We start from the raw sequence: 19,089 nt of genomic DNA, 5'->3' as shown, positions 1-19,089 counted from the left end.
AACATAGGAAAATATCAGATATTCCACACATATTTTCACTGAATCATCCCTAAGAACAATGGACATAAAGGAAATAATAAATGAGACTTCATCAAAATAAAATGCTTCTACACATCTAAAGAAAACATCAGCAAAATGAAAAGAGAACCAACCACATGGGAAATATATTTGCAAATGATATCTCAGACAGGGTTTGGTCTCCAAAGTATATAAAGTTCTTACACAGCCCTACTCCAGGAAGACAAACAATCCAACTGAAATTGTGTAAAGGACCTGAACAGACACTTCTCCAAGGAGGACATACAGAGGTCCCAGAAACATATATAAGGATGTTCAGCATCACTACCTATCAGAGACATGAAAAGTAAAACCACAGTGAGATACCATTTCACAATGGTCATAATGACCATCATAAACAAATTAACAAACAGTAAATGCTGACAAGGTTGTGGAGAAAAGGGAGCCCTCGTACACTGTTGCTTGGAACGCAGACTGGTGCAGCCACTGTGTAAAACAGCTTGACCCAGCAATTCCATTGCTGGGACTCTATCCTAAGAACACTAAAACACCAATACAAAAGAACCTTTGCACCCCGATGTTCATAGCAGCACAATTTACAATAGCTAGGTGCTGGAAGCAACCTAGATGCCCATCAGTAAATGAATGGATCAAAAAACTATGGTACATTTACACAATGGAATTCTATGCAGCAGAAAGAAAGAAGGAGCTCATACCCTTTGCAACAGCATGGATGGAGCTGGAAAGCATTATGCTAAGTGAAACAAGCCAGGCAGTGAAAGACAAATATCACATGATATCACCTTTAACAGGAATCTAAACAACAAAACAAAACAAAAAAAAACTAGCAAAATATAACCAAAGACACTGAAATAGGGGATAGTCTGACAGTGGCCAGAGGGGAGAGAAGAGGGAATTTCAGGGGGGAATGGGTAGGGATTACAGGAACAAATTTGGAGGACACATGGACAAAAACTAGGGGTAACCCCCCTAGTTAATGGGGGGAAGGGGGGAGGGTTGGGTGGGTGGGCTGGAATGGGAGTAGGGGGGAGAAAGCTGTACTTGAACAATGATTAAAATAAAAAAAAAAACAGCTTGAAATTTCCTCAGAAAACTAAAAATGGAACTGCCTTTTGACCCAGCAATTCCATGACTGGAAATAAACCCTAAGAATCCTGAGCCTATGCTCCCCAATGTTCATAGCAACACACTTTACAATAGCCAATTGGTGGAAGCAACCTAAGTGTGCATCACTAAATGAGTGGATCAAAAATCTGTGGTACATTTACACAATGGAATACTATGTAGCAGAAAGAAAGAAGGAACCCGTACACTTTGGGACATGCTGGATGAAACTGGAAAGCATTATGCTAAGTGAAATAAGACAGGAGGTAAAAGACAAAACCATACAATCTCACTCATAAGAGGATTCTAAGGAACAAAATAAATTAATAAGAAAATAGAACCACAGGCATAGAACTGTGAAAGAAACTAACAGCTGTAAGAGGGGAAGTCGGGGTGGACACTGGTTAAAAGAAGGTGAAGGGATTAGTCAAGGACAATATATAAAAGATCCGTGGATGTGGACAACAGTACAGGGATTTACTATGGATGTGGGGGATGGGCTGGGCAGAGGGAGAAAAATGGGACAACTGTAAAAGTATAAAAAACAATTAAAAATTAAATAAAAACTCATTAAGAAAAAAATGTCATTAAGAAAAGAATTTAAAGAGCACTTCATAATATTCAAAAAAAAAAGAATCCATCAACAAGACATAAACATTATAAAAATACGTGCACCCAACCTAGGAGTACCCAAATATATAGGGAAACTCTTGTAGTACTTCAAGGAAGACATAGACAGCAATATGTTTATATTAGGATATGTTAAATCTCCACTGTCAAAAATGGATAGATCTTCCAAAAAAAAAAAAAAAAAAACATCAACAAGGATATTGCAGCATTGAATAATGCCCTAGATCAAATGGACTTAACTGCTATATATATAGAAACTTTCATCCCAAAGAAGCAAAACACACATTCTTTTCAAATGCCCATTTGAATGTCCAACGGAAAAGCTAACCAGTCTCTTTCAAATGCAAATGGAACATCTTCAAAGATAGACCACATGATAGAACACTAAACAAGCTTCAACAAATTCAAGAAAATTGATATCATATGGCGCATTTCCTCAGACCACAAGGGCCGGAAACTGGAAACCAACCTCAAGGAAAAAACTCAGAATCACACAAATTCATGGAGATTGAATAGCGTGCTACTAAACAATGAAAGGGTTAAGAATGAAATCAAGGATGAAATCAGTTTCTGGAAAGAAATGAAAATGAACTTACAACAATTCAAAACTTATGGGAAACAGCAAAGGCAGTCCTGGCAGGAAAGTTCATAGTGACACAGGCTTACCTAAAAAAGATAGAAACATTATGAATAAACAACCTAACCCTACATCTAGCAGAACTGGAAGAACAGAAAGAAAAAAAGAAAGCCCAGAGTGAGTAGAAGGAAGAAAATAACCAAGAACAGAGCAGAACTAAATGACAGAGACTAAAAGAACAGCTCAAAGGCTCAATAAATCCCAGAGGTGGTTCTTCAAAAAGATAAACAAAAGCAATGAGCCTTTAAGCAGACTTATCAAGAAAAAAGAGAGATGACTCAAATAAATAAAAACAGAAATGAAACATTTGAGATTACAACTGATATCACAAACATACAAAGGATTGTAAGAACTAATATGCCAAGAAATTTGAAAACCTAGGAGAAATGGACAAGTTTCTAGAGAAATATAATCTTCCAAAACTCAATGAAAAACTAACACAAAGGCTGAACAGATTAATGACATCTTACAAAACAAAGTAGCAATCAAAAAACTCCTGGCACACAAAAGCCCTGAATCTGTCAATTTAACAGGAGAATTTTACAAAGCATTTAAGGAAGAACTAACTGCTCTCCTTCACAGACAACTCCAAAAAATCCAAAAAGAGGTAAGACTCCCAAACTATTTTTATGAAGCAGCATCATCCTAATCCAAAAAAAAACAAAAAAAAAAAAAAAAAAAAAAAAAACAGATAAAAATGCAACAAAGAAAACTAGGCCAATATTGCTGATGGATATAGATGCCAAAATACTCAACAAAATATTGTCAAACTGCATTCACCAATACATTAAAAAGATCATGATCAAGTAAGATTCATCCCAGGGATACAAGGATGGTACAATATTTGCAAATCAATAAATGCAATATATCTCATAAAAAAGAAAAGACAAAAATCACATAATTATATCAAGAGATACAGAAAAAAAAATGCTAAGGTACAGCACCCATTCATTATAAAAACACTCAGCAAAGTGGGAATAGAGGGAGTATTCCTTGACATAATAATGGCCATATACAAGAAACCCACAATTAACATCATTCTCAATGGGGAAATACTTAGAACTTTCCCACTAAGATCAGGAAGAAGACAAGGGTATCTGCGTTCACTACACCTATTCAACATAGCACTGGAAGTCCTTCCTACAGCAATCAGACAAGAAAAAGAAATAAAACACATCCAAATTGGAAAGTAGGTAGTAAAACGGTCACTGTTTACAGATGACATGATACTGTACATAGAAAACCCTATAGACTCCACCAATAAACTACTAAACCTAACAAGTGAATTTGGCAAAACAGTGGGATACAAAGTTAATATTCAGAAATTAAAGGCATGTTTGTACACCAACAATAAATATCAAAAACAGATATCAGGGATAAAATCCCATTTGATAGAACAAAAAGAAAAATAAAGTACCTAGGAATAAACCTAACCAAGGAGGTAAACGACCTGTTCTGAGAAAACTACACAACACAGAAGAAATACATTAAGGAAGACAAAAACAAATGGAAACATATACTGTATTCATGGATTGGAAGAATTAATGTCATCAAAATGGCCATAAAATCTATAGCCATCTAGAAATTCAATGCAATCCCTATTAAAATACCAATGACATATTTCACAGATATAGAACAAACATTTCTAAAATGTATATGGAACCATAAATGACCCAGGATAACCACAGCAATTTTGAGAAAGAAGACCAAGATAGGAGGGATCACGATATCAGACATAAAACTATATTACGAGGCCACAGTAATCCAAACAGGCTGGTATTGCCATGAGAAAAGACACAGGTCATTGTAACAGAATAGAGAACTCAGAAATAATCCCTTGTCTGTATGGTCAATTGATATTTGACAAAGGGGGCAGAAGCATAAAATGGAGTAAAAATAGCCTCTGCAACAAATGGTGTTGGGAGAGCTAGACAACTACATGCAAAAAAAGTAAACTTGACCACCAACTTACACCATATACAAAAATAAACTCAAGATGGATAAAAAAATTTAGATATATGTTGGGTTTGCCCTGGCTGGCGTATCTCAGTGGATTGAGCGTGGACTTTGAACCAAAGGGTCGCTGGTTTGATTCCCAGTCAGGGTACATGCCTGGGTTGCAGGCCATGACCCTCAGCAACCGCACAAAGGCCATGTTTCTCCCCCTCTCTTTCTCCCTCCCTTCCCTTCTCTCTAAAAATAAATAAATAAAATATTTTAAAAATAAAAAAAAATATGAGCTGGGACATTATAAAATCCTAGAGAGGAATATAGGCAGAAAAATCTCAGCTATTTCACACATCAGTGTTTTCACCAATATGTTCCCTAGAGCAAGGGACATAAAGGAAAGAGTAAACAAATGGGATCTCATCAAAATAAAAAGCTTCTGCACAATTGAAGCAGGAGGCAGCACAGGAAGAACTCTGAGACTGCAATACTGTCACTGGCCAGCATTAGCACCCTGGTTGCCAGGGAACGCCTTTTACCAATTAGGTAGAATACATAGTAAACCGAGGCAGGGAGGAGAAAGGAGACCAGTCTCACATGTTAACTCAGCAGTCCTGAGCCTAGTCTGATAATCTTGCCAGATGTTTCAATATCACAAGAAACACTATATTAGCAAGAAAGAAAGTTCTTGAAATTCTATGTAACATTTCCACTATCTGGAAAAGAAAGCCTTGAAACTGTGCTTTCATCCCAAGGCCTGACTGTGGGACAGGGACCCCAGTGCCCAAAGAAAGAGCCCATAAAACAAGTTTGGTTAATTACCTACCTCTGGTCACTATCTGTTTTACAAGGGAGTCCCTAATGCTTACAGAAAGAGCCCATAAATAACTTTGGAAAGTGCCCCAACTTCAATTAACTGCCTCCTGTCACGTATTTGTTTTACAACAAGATGACCGAAGGGAGTCTGGAGCAAGATAAAGATTCGGGCTAACAGATACCCCCACACACCTAAGTTTGGGTAGTTACATCACCCCAGGAAAGCTGGCACCACATTTACCCATTAATCAATATGTAACTTTTTTCCCTCCTATCCCACCAACTATATAAGTCCTGAGAACAAAGGACTTGCTCTCTCTCTCTCTCCGGAGTTTAGGGGGCTCTTGGCTCTCAGGCCACAGGGGCCTCTGGCCACCTGGCCTCAGGCTGCCAGGGGCTTGCCACCCTGGTCTCCAGCCACTCTTGCTTTTGTCACCCTGATTTGCCCTGAAACTTTGCCTTTCACCCTACTTTACCTGATCCTGTTCTCTTCAATGGGAACAGGCCACTAATAAACTGATTACATACTATCAGATCTGCTGATATGTAATTCTTTACATGCATCAGCAAGAAAAACCAGGTCTCTCTCATCAATACAACCAAAGAAAACATCAGCAAAATGAAAAGGGAACCAACTGTATGGCAAAACTATATTTGCCAATGATACCTCAGACAAAAGTTTGATCTCCAAAATATATAAAGAATTCATACAACTCCACTTCAGGAAGACAACTGAATTAAAAAATGGGCCTCAGCTGGTGTAGCTGAGTGGACTGAGGACAAACCTGCAAACTAAAGGGTCACTGGTACTATTTCCAGTTGGGGTGTTACAGGGTGCAGCCAAGCGGTGGGCAAATAGGGGTTTGAAATGGGGTCAAGAAGTCAGGGTGTGCAGGAAATATTAGGATGTCCTCGCCCCCTTTCCCCACAGATGTGAGCTGGGGGAAGGGACACATGGAGCACGGCCATTGAGAGCTGTTTTGCATAGCAACAGCTTTGCAGCTAACCTCTGATGATGTGGTCATTTAACATATCTATAACCTTTAACTGGTTTCATAGATATGTTAAATGGCTGTGGCCACGCTCTGAGCCAGGGGGATGGAAGTAACCCCCCCCCCCAAGATGTAACTGGGGGCAGATCCCCCAAGTTACAGCACCTGAGTGGGAGCTTGGAGAAGACTGGATCCAAGAGATGGGGCCACACCTGCCCAGACTCACGAGGGCAGCCCAGTAAAGCTGGAAGGATATGAGAGTGCTGGCAAGGGTGGTCAGTTGTGGGAGGAGTCAGAAATGGGGCTGGAGAGGATTGGTGTGGGGATTTAAACCCAGACACAGCAGCCATTGTGCAGGGAGAATCACACAGCTGTGGCAGAGCATAGAGGACCACAGTCAGTGCAGGAGGAGAGAGCCACTCAGTCTTTGCCAGAGTGAGGACCCTGCAGCTTCAGAAGGGGGAACCACAACCCGGCTTTAGCAGAGATCCCGACAACACAGCTGAGGGTGCCGGGAACTGAGGGAGGTCTACCAGCTGAGACAGAGTACTAACTGGGAAGAACAAGGGGCTGCCTGGGCCATGGACTTCTGTTTCTTTCCATGAGATATGGTACCCCAGACTGGGCAAAAGGGGGAAGGAAGGAAGGACTGTGTGTGCTTGTGGGTGTTTTAAGGGACTTTGGGATTTTTGGTGAAGACATTAGGCCCCTACTGTAAGTCTGTATAGCATTAAATAAACGTTTCCTTTCCTTTTCACGAATCTCTGGCATTGAGAGACGTCTTTCCTCTGGTGGCAGACAATCGAGCCCAGTAGAGGGTCCTTTCGGTAATAGTATATTTCCCAGCCTCCCCCTTGTTTGTTCTGTAACAGTTTTTGGTGGCTTCACCAAGATGGCATTGCCGCCATGGCAGACCGACCCCCTCAGGTGCGAGAGAGTGAGACTTCGGAGTTTTCCCAGTCTCGAGAATTTCTCTGCACTCCTCCTGAGGGCACTGGCCACCTGTCACACCTGGAAAGGTAGAAAGGAAACAAAACAGGGAAGGGAGCAGAGATGTGAAATCGTTTGGCTGAAAACTTGTTTCTGAACACTGGGAATAACGGAGTTGTGGATAATTGGTTGGCATGCTGCTCCCGGGTTGCCCCTGTCTGCTCACTTACAGTTTCCGGGAGCCCAGGTGGCAGTAAAGGGACCTGTCCTCAGGTGTGGGGAGAAAGCAAACCCCTAGGCTCGGTAAGCTCTTCCTGCCTGTAGGGTGGGGATCGGACAGCAAGCTGTGTGGGCATGCCGCCATTTTGGGTAAAATGGGGGATGAGGCACGTGAGTGCCCCACCACGGAGGACTGACCTTGCATGGGCATCACCATTTTGGACAACCCAGCGTGCATGGATGCCGCCATCTTGGACAACTCAGTGTGCATGGGCGCCACCATCTTGGAACTGGGTGAGGTGGTGGCTAAGGGTTCTTTTCAGATTATGGGCTGTATGCGGCTGCTGTGTGGGCACTGCATCAGTCAGGTTCTCTGTGTAACTGGTTCTGATAGGAATGGCTCTGGTTCTGAGGGTCATGAACTTAGGTCCAAGGGTGACTATCTGATTTATAGGGTGTTTGCAAGGTCTAAGCTACAGAAAGCTGTAGGATGTCCCTGCGAATCTAGGAAATTTTAGTGGAAGATTCCTGTAGTGCCAGGGACTTTTAGCTGTTAGATACTGAGTTTAAGTATAGTCCTTCCCAGTGTGGGAAAGGGACCAGGATTAAAAGAGAATGATAGTTAAATCTGGATGAGTAGAATTATGTATAAAGGATGTGAAAATTGTAAACCTGGAGTAAAGAAAACCTCAACTACATGTTTTCTGGTTTCATGGGAAAATAACACATTTCTCACATTTGGTTTTGTTTCTGATCAGAAACCTTCTGTTTTGGAAGGCCTAAGAAAGGTCGCTGTGCCCTGGCTGGGATAGCTCAGTGGATTGAGTGCAGGCTGCAAACCAAAGCATTGCAGGTTCGATTCCCAGTCAGGTCACATGCCTGGGTTGCAGGCCACAGCCCCCAGCAACCACACAAACACATTGATGTCTCTCTCTCTCCCTCCCCCCTTACTCTCTAAAAATAAATAAATAAAATCTTAAAAATATAAAGTAAAAAAGAAAGGTCGCTGTAAGACCTAGTGAAAGGTCACCTGTAACTGGTTGGGGAGGATGCCTTTGCCACTTGGGACCCAGGAAGGGTCATTTGGGGCTGATGAGTGTTTCAGCCACAGGCAAAGGGGGCATTTGTCTGCCATGAGACCAGATGGGAAAGGATTGTGTCTCTGCGAGGCACCAATGGACACATTGGTGCAAGAGAATGCCTCTACCTGTGTATTATTCTGGAACTCTGTGTTTTGGATTTTGCTCTGTATCTGCTCTGAACAGGACATTGAGGATTCCAGGAAATGTTGAAACTTCACACTCTGTAGGAAAACAAATGAGAAAGTATAAGCTATGTAAATGAAGAAAGTGTATGAAAGAAAGATTAGAAGGTTTGTGAATGTTGCAAAAAGGTCTGTGAAAGTGAAAGTTTTAGAAAGGAATTGTGTAGTGTTAGTTAGTAATGGAATGTGTAAGGCAGGGAGATGCACTCTTGGAGGATATCAGAAGGAAAATAATTTTCCTTCACACTTTGTATTTTTCTCCCTACCTGATCCCTCCAGAATTTGGCATTCTGAAGAAGTGAATGATGGCATTGGGTTTCTTTGCATGAGACCAATAAGACCAGTCATTAATAGTGGTTTTGTTAACCAAGACTTTGACTAGAATGCCACACCTAAAGGAGGCATGTATGAGTTCTCGTCATCACCAGAAAGCCTTGAGGAACTGGGATTGACTTTCAAAGCTAGTGTAAGCCCACAAGAAAAGTCTGGTACTTTGGTTGGTTATGTAGTTCATTCCAGTCTTTCCAGAGAAGGAACAAATATTGCTTTCCTGAAAGATGGCCAAAAAGGAACCTGTGGGCACAATGGAAGCCTCAAGGATTTGAGTGAAACAACTGGTACAGGCTAAGCCAGATGGCATATGTGGGGCTCTACTTCTGTGCCCTGAGGGGCGGAATGAACAGTCAATCTAAAAATTCCCTGTGAGTTCCAGCAAAGTGGACTTAAAGATCATAAGTGATCCAGGCTGCTCTGGGTGTGTTTATGCAAAGGAACAGTCAAAATTAAAAGTGGGACTCAAAGTAGTCTCTTTAATAATGATGAGGGTAATCTTAAGGACAAAAATTGTGGTTCAAGGAAAATCACAGTGCTTGGTATTGGACATCAGAATGGCACAGCTAACTGTCTTGAAAGTTTATTTTCATTTGAAAGTTGAAACTGGGTTGGTAATATCACCAAAGATGTACAGTCTACAGGTATGGAGGACCTGTCAAATTGCCATTGATAAATGTCATTGCAGGAAAGACCTTGTAACTGAATATCTTCCTAAAAGACAGTCTCACAGGCAGAGAGACTGGTTCTGGGATTGTTGTGTGAATTCACCTGTGTGTCCTTCTGTTTTCATAGGATGTATGCCTATGAGTTCATTACCTGAGTGATTGGTTGCAATACAGGCTTCACTTAAGGATCCAATCTTCACCATTGCCCCCTGAGACTCAACGGTTTGGCTGAACTTAAGTGGTTGGGTTTGTAAAGGGCTCGGGTGATCTGTGGGTTTCACTTTAGAACTATTTTTGCCTTTTCTGTCTTGATGGCTTGGACAGAAAGGGCCCAGATATCTGAAAGGAGGGAAATCCTAATATATTCCCTCAGCCCGAATAAAGTATAATGGGCCACAAGAGTTTTGTATAGGTGTAGCATGCCTTGTACAACTTCCTCCAGATTGGCCATTTTTTACCTAAGACCCTGCCTTTGTCATTTACTGGTTATGATTTGATTGTGCCTTCCAACTCTTTCCAAATCTGTCACCTCCAGAATATGACCAGGATGTCAACCGTCCAGTAATGCCAGCCTTTGGACACCAAGCCTGTGACTTCCTGGTGACAGCCAACTGACCAGGATTCTGTAAGGTAAGGTCCTTCCCTTTACAGGAAGGACTCCCTCCATGCTGAACCCCACCCCCTTTCAGGGCACCCCTGACCCATGGGTGGGTAGAACAACATCCATGTTCAGCATGAAGCAGTTACAAGAAGATGAGACCTTCATCCATTATCCTTTATAAGATTATAAAGTGGGTATAAATCTGAAAGGAGGGATTGTTACAGGGTGCAGCCAAGCGGGGCGTGGGCAAATAGGAATTTGAAATGGCGTCCAGAACTTAAGGTGTGCAGGAAATATTAGGATGTCCTCACCCCCTTCCCCCACAGATGTGAGCTGGGGGAAGGGACACATGGAGCACGGCCATTGAGAGCTGTTTTGCATAGCAACAGCTTTGCAGCTAACCTCGGATGATGTGATCATTTAACATATTTATAACCTTTAACTGCGTACATAGATATGTTAAATGGCTGTAGCCATGCTCTGAGCCAGGGGGATGGAAGTAACTTCCCCCCCAAGATGTAAGTGGGGGGCAGATCCCCCAAGTTACAGCACCTGTGTGTGAGCTTGGAGATGATTGCCTCCATGACATGGGGCCACACCTGCCCAGACTCATGATGGCAGTTCAGTAAAGCTGGAAGGATATGAGAATGCTGGCAAGTGTAGCCGATTGTGGAAGGAGTCAGAAGTGAGGCCTCAGAGGAGAATTTCTGTGGGGATTTAAACCATGACATGGCAGACATTTTGTAGGGAGAACCACACGGCTGTGGCAGAGCAGAGATAACCACAGTCAGTGCAGGAGGAGAGAGCCACTCGGCCTTTGGCAGAGTGGGGGCTCCCACAGCCCTTGGAGAGAGAACCTCTCAGCTTTGCCAGAGGGGTCCCGCCACAGATTTAGAAGGGTGAACCACCACCTGGCTTTAGCAGAGATCCCGGTGACACAGCTGATGATTCTGGAAACTGAGGGAGGCCTACCAGCTGACACAGAGTACTGGGAAGAACCAGGGGCTTCATGAGCCACAGACTTCTATTTATTTTCCTGAAACACGGTACCCCAAACTGAGTTAGGGTGGAAGGAAGGACTGTGTGTGTTTGTGGGTGTTTTAAGGGACTTTGGGATTTTGATAAAGACATTAGGTCACTACTTTAAGTCTGTATAGCATTAAATAAACATTTCCTTTCCTTTTCATGAATCTCTGGCATTGAGAGACATCTTTCCTCTGGCGGTGGACATAACAAACCTGGGGGTTCCTTTAGGTAATAGAATATCATCCCAGCAGTCCCCCCACCCCCGATCTTGTTGTTCTGTAACAGGGGCATATGTCTGAGTTGCAGGCCAGGTCCCTGGTAGGGGGCATGCAGGAGGTAACCACACATTGATGTTACCCTCCCTCTGTTTCTTCCTCTCTTCCTCTCTATAAATAAATACATACATAAATAAAATCTTTGAAAATTGGGCAAAGGAACTGAACAGACATTTCTCCAAAGAGGACATACAGAGGGCCCACAGACACATGAAAAGATGCTCAGCATCACTAGCCATCAGAGATATAAAAATTAAAACCTCAATGAAATAAAACTTAACACCAGTGACAATGGTTATCATAAAGAAATCAATAAACACCTGTTGGAGAGGTTGATTAGAAAAGGGGGCCCTAGTACACTGTTGGTGGGAATTCAGACTGATGCAGCCACTGTGGAAAACAGTATGGAATTTCCTCAGAACACTAAAAATGGAACTGCCTTTTGGCCCAGCAATTCCACTGCTAGGATTTTACCCTAAGAATCCTGAAACACCAAAGAACCTATGCACTTCAGTATTCTTAGCAGTACGATTTCACAATAGTCAAGTGCTGGAAGCAACATAAGTTCCCATCACTAAATGATGGGATCAGAAAACTGGTACATTTACAGAATGGAATACTATGTAGCAGAAAGAAAGAAGGAATTCCTACCCTTTGCAACAGCTTGGATTGAGCTGGAGAGCACTAGGTTAAGTGAAATAATCCAGGCAGTAAAAGACAAATACCATATGATCTTACCTATAAGTGGAACTTATCAATAAAACTAGCAAGCAAAATATAACCAGAGACATTGATATTAAGAACAAACTGACAGTAACCAGAAGGCATGTGGGAAGGGACAGTGGGGGGAATAGGGGAAAGAGTTATGAAGGAACATTTATAAAAGACACATGGACAACAACACCAAAAGTGGGTAGGACTAGGGTGGAAGGTGGGGTTGGCTGGGATGCGAGGGAGTTGGGGCAAAATGGACACAACTGTACTTGAACAAGAATAAAAAAGGAGAAAATTAAAAACATTGTGATTCACAACCTTGTACAGTTCTACAAGGGTTTTTTGTTTTGTTTTGTTTTGTTTTTAAGGAGGGGAGGGGAGAGAGAAAGAGAGGGGAACACCAATGGGAGAGAGAAACATTGATCGGTTTCCTTCTGTATGTGAGCAAACCAAGGATTGTGCCTGAAAGCTAGGTGTGTGTCCTTACTGGGGATTGAAATGATTGCTTTGCAGTGTATGGGACGATGCCCCAACCAACAGAGCCACACCACCTGGTCTGTGAGTTTTGACAAATGCATAATGTCATTTGCACCCAGAGGCCTCCAGGCTGCTGTCCATTAGGCTGTCTTGGTCACCTCTTCTGAGTTGGCTGCTGTCATGCACCCACAAGTACAGTATCACCCAGGGCAATTTCACTGCCTTGAAGAACCCAAGTTCTTCACGTAGTTGCTCCTCACCCTCCCCTACTCCCTGGTAATCACTGATATGTCTACTGTGTGCATCTCTGTGCCTCTGAACATCATGCATTAGGACTCACTCAGTAGGCATCCTTCTCCAATGGGCCTCTTTCACTTAGCACTATGCATTTAAGATTCCTCCATGTCTTTTTGTGGCTTGGTAATCTCATTTTCTTTTTTAAGAAATTGTTTTCTAACACAATTATGGAGAGATAATTTATATACAAAATAACTGTGTATATTTAATGTCTACTGTGAGTAGACATCACTACAATCAAGGTAATAGACATACCCATCACCTCTGGAAGTTTCTTTGTGCCCTTGGGTGTTTTTCTTTTTTATTTGAGAGGGTTGTGTGTGTGGACATGTCTTAAGAACACATGAAATCTACCCCCTTAATAGCTGTTTCACTGCACAGCGCTGCATAGCTAAAACTTTATATCCATCAAAAAGAAGGGAATTAAATAATGTAACTACAAAAAAATCAATGAAACAAAGGAAGACAGCAAGAAAGAAGAACAAAATAGCTACAAGACAGAAAACTAGGAACAAAGTGGTCACAATAGGTCCTTTCCTATAAATAACCAATTTAAGTGTAAATCAATTAAATTCCCCCATCAAAAGATACAGAGTGGCTGATGGGTAAAAAACAAAACCCAACTGTAAACATAACAACACCCAAACCTGTAGAGATTTTTTATGAGATTGAGCAAAACTGATGACATGTCATGAACAAGATCTGAAAGGCTCTGGAGAATAACAATTCATGACTTTTTTGTACATTTGGAATTAAGGTGAGGAGGTAAGGAAGCTTGCACAGAGGTGGGAGAGACAAAGGTACATGATAGTTACAGGACCATGTGCTCCTGTGAGTGAGGTCACACCTCCAAAAGGTCTGAAAAAGAAGATGGCTCTGGCATTTAAAAGGAACGTTAACCTAAATTCACAAGAACAGTGAACTAGGCTGGGTTTCAGGAAAGATAATCCTTTTCCTAACAAAGTTATAGACCTGTGTATGACTACCCATTATGACGTGCCCAGTTAGAGGTTTATGATCAAATCACCCCTTGAGGTTACTGTTCATCACTGAACTGACATATTTATTGTAGCCCATTTTTCATTCACAAAGTGTGTGGTGTCTATCAGAGACTGGCTTAGGATCTAAGGCACACATAAGGTGAGAGTGAAGAGATGGAAAAAGACATCCCTTGAAAATGGTAAACAGGAGAGATCAGGGGTGGCGATACTTAGACAGAGTACACTTCAAATATAAAGCAGTGAAAGATGCACAAAAATGACCTTATATAATAATAAGAAGGATCAGTTCAGCAGAAAGAGATAACTGACTCCTTATCGCTCAGTTCCAGTGTTAGATGGACCACAGGTTATCTATCCATCACCAAGCATCTTGGTGGTTCCCCAGTTTTGGCAACCATGAATAAAGCTGCAATAAACATCCATGTGCAGGTGTTACATAACAGACCCAGGGCTCGGGGAATGGTATACTATTACTAAATGGACCTACCTTTGTCCTCTGGGGATTCCCCCGCCCCATACTAGGCTCACCTTGTCTGCCACCAGGGAAAGATGTCTCTCAATGTCAGAGATTGGTGAAACAGAAAGGGGCTATTTATTTAAAGAGTTATACAAATTTAAAATTAATGACTTGATGTCTTCATTGAGATCCCAAAGTCTTTTAGAATACTCACAAACTCACAGTCCTTCCTTCCCCCTCTGCCCAGCCCAGGGTACCATATCTCAGAAAAAGGACTAGAAGTCCATGGCTCAGGCAGTGGTTCCTTGCTTCTGGCACCATCAGCTGCATCTTCACTGCAATCTCCAGTTAATCCAAACCCACGTGGCACCTTCTCCTGGCCCACCAGCAAGAGTCCTTTCATCCCTTTCCTTCCAGGAAAAGTCTCTCCTGCTTCCTAAGCCAATGGAAAAAAGGGAGCACTCTAAAGCCACATGGTTCACCCCTGCTAAAGCCACATGGTTCTTCTCTGCCTGGGCCGTGTGATCCCAAACAGACCTCGCATGGCTGCTCTGCCTGGGTTTAAATCCAAGTGCCAATCTTCCTCTGCAGCACCATTTCCAACTCCTCCCACAATTGGCCACAACTTCCAGGATTCCCATATTTTTCCAGCTTTACTGGGCTGCCATAGTAAGTCCAGGCAGGTGTGGCACCAATCATCTCTAAGCTCTTACTCAGGCTCTATAACCAGGTGGAGTTGCTTCCCAGTTACATCACGGGTTGAAGTCACTCCCATCCCCCTGGCTCTAAGCAGGGCCACAGCTACTTAACATATCTATGAAACCAGTTAAAGGTTATAGATATGTTAAATGACCATTGTAGAGGCTATTTGCAAAACTGTTGCTATTCAAAACAACTCTTAATGGTCTTGCTCCTTGTGCCCCATCCCCCAGCTCAGACTTGTGGGGTGAGAACATCCTACATAAATATTTTTTTTCTAATGTTTCCTGGACACTGAGTTCTGGACCCCATTACAAGTTTCTATTTGGAGCCCCCCACCTTCCAGCTGCACCCTGTTACACAAGTTTGGGGGTAGACATGAGTTTCTACGCCTTTAGATAAATATCTAGGAGTGTGATTTCTGGACCGTGTGGTAAGATTGGGTTTACATACTGAAGAAACTGTCCAACTGCTTTCTACACTGGCTGCAGCATTTCAAACTTGCCCAGGAGAGGCGACAGTCCTGCTGCTCCATATCCTCCCAGCATTCATAGTTGTGGGGTGCTCATTCTTATTTTCGCCATTCTGACAGACGTGCAATAGCACTTCATTGTCTTAAATTTCTGTCTGTCGGAGGTGGGGCAACTTCCATGTCCTCATTTAACACCTGTATGTCTTCTTTGGTGAGGTGTCTGTCCAGGTATTTTGCCTATTTCTAATTGGGTTTTTGTTTCTTATCGTTGAAATTACACAGTCCTATGCACATTCTGGATACAAGTCCTTTATCAAACATATATTTTAGAAATATTTTCTGCTGTTCTTTTTTCACTCTTAACTGTGCCTTTCACAAGACAGATGTATATTATTTTTATTTTAATAAAGTTCAGTTGATGGGTTTTTCTTTTTCATGGACTGTACTTTTGATGTTGTATCTAAAGACTTACTGGGGGACAAATGTGTGGGAGGCCGATCTGCATGGCATGGGCCCAGCTCCCACTGGGAGAGGCACAGGACCCACACCCATGGATAGATTTTCCCAGGGGGAATCAGGCCTGAAATGTACCCAGGCCACTATGAGTCTTGCTTTTTGCTAAAACTCCCTCACCCTCAATTGAGGACATTTACTGCAAAGCAACGTCTTCAAAACCATGCGAAACCTTCCAAAGCTAAGTGTAACCAGTCCAACTACTTATGCCTTTTCATTTGCAAATATCCCTCTTCTATGATGTGATTACCAGTATCCTCTCCTCTGTTTTCAGTATAAGATACCCACCTAAAGTGAGCGTGTGCACAGTTAATGAACACCTTCTTGTCCTGTGCCCAGTAAGACAATAAAAGCTCACTGGAGCAAGGGCCAAGGCTTTTGCTCCCCTTGACAGAAAAGCCAGGGCAACCCTTTTCCTCCATGGGACTCAGTAGTCCATGTGAATATCTCATTTTTCATCCGTAATGACGTGGACCCCACAAGTTGGGGTCTGCATCACAAATGGTTTGAGAAACTATCTGAGTTAGAGAGGAGAGGCCCCTAATTTTTGTGCTTATCTTTATGATCTTTATCTTGTACTCACAAGATAAGCCTGTGGACTTGTGATATCACTCACAATTGTCCCCATTCCCTCCTCAGCCAAGCCAGGTTTTGGTTTCTGGGTACTAATGAGGACCCACCCACAAGTGGGGTTCCCCCTGGCCTCAGACTGCCCCCACCCACACACCTGCCCATCACAATCCAGGAGGGTCAGCAAAACCCAGGTCCCCCACACATCTGTACTGCCAGGAAATCCTCATGGACATTCACACCCAGAAATTACCGGGGGAGGGTTTGGCCTAAGAGACAACATATAGAGGGACAACAGCCAGACCATGGACAGAGAGAATCCTGACCCTCGATGCTAGCACAGGCCCAGGAAGCAACCTGCTCCACAAACAGTCCCATGGACAGCCCATTTCCTGTGAGTTGCCCTTCTTCCCCAGCCCCCTCATGGTACCCCTCTTTTCTGCATCATTTAACCTATGAAATATATAGTGGACTATGTAGATGTATTTTATATGTATATTATATGCATGTACATGCTATTATATATGCATAGTGATGACATACCTACACATAATAAAACTGCAAAGCTCCCCACACTCTCCTGCCTGCCCCTGACCTCTAACAAGTGCAGGGCTACAGGCCGGCTCCCGGCTTCAGTAGCTCTGAACAGCAAGCAGCCTTCGTTGTTTCTGTTTGCTTGGTCTTCACTTCCGCAGTGTCTTAGGAGACGTGAGGTCTGCTGATAATAGCTTACAATCACACGTACATATAGCCCTCCAATATCTGGATACAAGCAGGAACACAGTTGATGCTAGCAGGCATCCCAGATGGGGCAGAGCTGGGCATGGCACAGGTTGCCATCTGTCATGGCCGTGGACCCAGAGACAGCCACCAACACCCTGACACCCTGGGTGGGGACAAGGCCATGAAAAGGGGCCTGTGAAAGCCTTCAAAGCATCTCCTTTCCCTAGTTTCTAAGAGCCAGGCTCTGGTCCAACGTGGTTGCTAGCAAGGTTTCACCCCCAGGCAAACAGCCTTGCCAGCCTTCCCACACGAGAGGATTTGCCTGGGAAGAAAGGGCTGTGAGATTCAGAAAGGACATGTGCCTGGAGTTTGGCCAAGCCCACTACACAGAGCACCCAGGACGCACCTTCATGCCTCACCCACCACAGCAGTCATCCCACCTGGATGTGGATGGTAGTGCTTGTGCCAATGTCTTGTGATGGCCCCCAAGGGTGGGTCATCCTGACACCACCCCCATTACCAGGATGGGTAACTTGGGGATCATAGGAGTGATGAGCAGCCAGGTAGTTAGTGTCATTTGCCAGAAATGTGGTCTTACGGGTGGCAGTGCACTTCACAGGCGAACAGCCACTGGCCTAGATACTCCCTGGGTTTTGCCAAAGTCAGCATTGTGGTGAGCTGGCCACAGATTATGTATATCAATGTGCTTCTTGGACAATCAGAAGCTATGCTCACAGCCTGCATAGCTGGACAGCAACCGACTAGATAGGAACTCGAGGAGGACTGGGCACCGGGGGGAACAACCAGGTAGATGGGGCAGATTCACCATGAGTTGAGCCTAGGAAGGGACCAAGGCTGTGGCCGGTGACATTTTGTCAAGTGGCCCATGGGCTGCTACCACACCTTGCCCTGTCCCATGCAGAGGTGGGGTCACTTCTGTCCTCGGAACCTGGAACCCACAGGCTGTGTGACCACCTCTGTGGGGAGGGGGCCACAGAAGGCTCCCAGTCACACCTCTGAGGACCTCAGGAGGTCCCCAATCCAAGGCCAGACCTGGAACTCACAGGTGACTCAACTATATGCGCCAGAGACACAGACACTTTGGGTCTGTAACCGGAAAAGACATTGGCATTCAGGCTGCTTGTCACTACCAAATCCAATAAGCAATGACAGCGATTGAATCTTTTGTGGGTGCTTTATTCAGATGGCCAGCGATCCGAGGAGATGGGGGGTTCATACCCTAACGAACCATCTTTCCTTCTCTTTCCTAGCCTGATCTTTTATAAAAGGGTGGCAGAGGACAAACAAGGTGCGGTGAGGGCTTTGAGGTTCAGAGGCTGCAACATCCCTGCCCTGGGAAGTTAGCTGATCCCAAGGGGAATGGGTGGTCATTTGCTCTCCCTGGAACAAAGATTCGGATATCCCCAGGTGGTAATCTTCTATCAGTGCCCCAGGAGGTTGGCTGTTTTTCCCAGGAGCCAGGATGGGCCTTATCTGTAGTTTCTGAAACAAAAGCTTTAACATATGCATTACATGCTAGACTCCTAACTTTTTACCTTAAGCTAAAATTTTCCAAGCCTTGAGTCCCCTATCAGGTCCAAGCCCCTCAAGCAGGATAGCAGGGCCTTGGCCGTCAGGGCAGTGCAGCAGCTGCTCTATGTTGCAGCCAGAGGGGCACTTTAGGTCCC

The 19,089-nt window shown here is 43.6% G+C and overlaps 2 gene segments (V, D, J or C); both read left to right on the top strand.

Annotated features, from left to right (window-relative positions):
• The window catches only part of LOC114489672, a 100,360-nt gene that overhangs the window by 43,776 nt on the left and 37,495 nt on the right, over positions 1-19,089 (top strand).
• LOC118498316 overlaps positions 1-19,089 on the top strand; it is a 52,397-nt gene that overhangs the window by 27,246 nt on the left and 6,062 nt on the right. The window contains 1 exon segment of the C gene segment in view: positions 5,511-5,559. Coding sequence covers positions 5,511-5,559 — 49 coding nt within the window.

The sequence above is a fragment of the Phyllostomus discolor genome, chromosome 15, assembly GCF_004126475.2.
Source record: "Phyllostomus discolor isolate MPI-MPIP mPhyDis1 chromosome 15, mPhyDis1.pri.v3, whole genome shotgun sequence".
NCBI classification, from domain to species: Eukaryota; Metazoa; Chordata; class Mammalia; order Chiroptera; family Phyllostomidae; genus Phyllostomus; species Phyllostomus discolor.
Note: the sequence above shows the minus strand (reverse complement) of the source record. Positions and strands in the feature narration are given on the sequence as shown.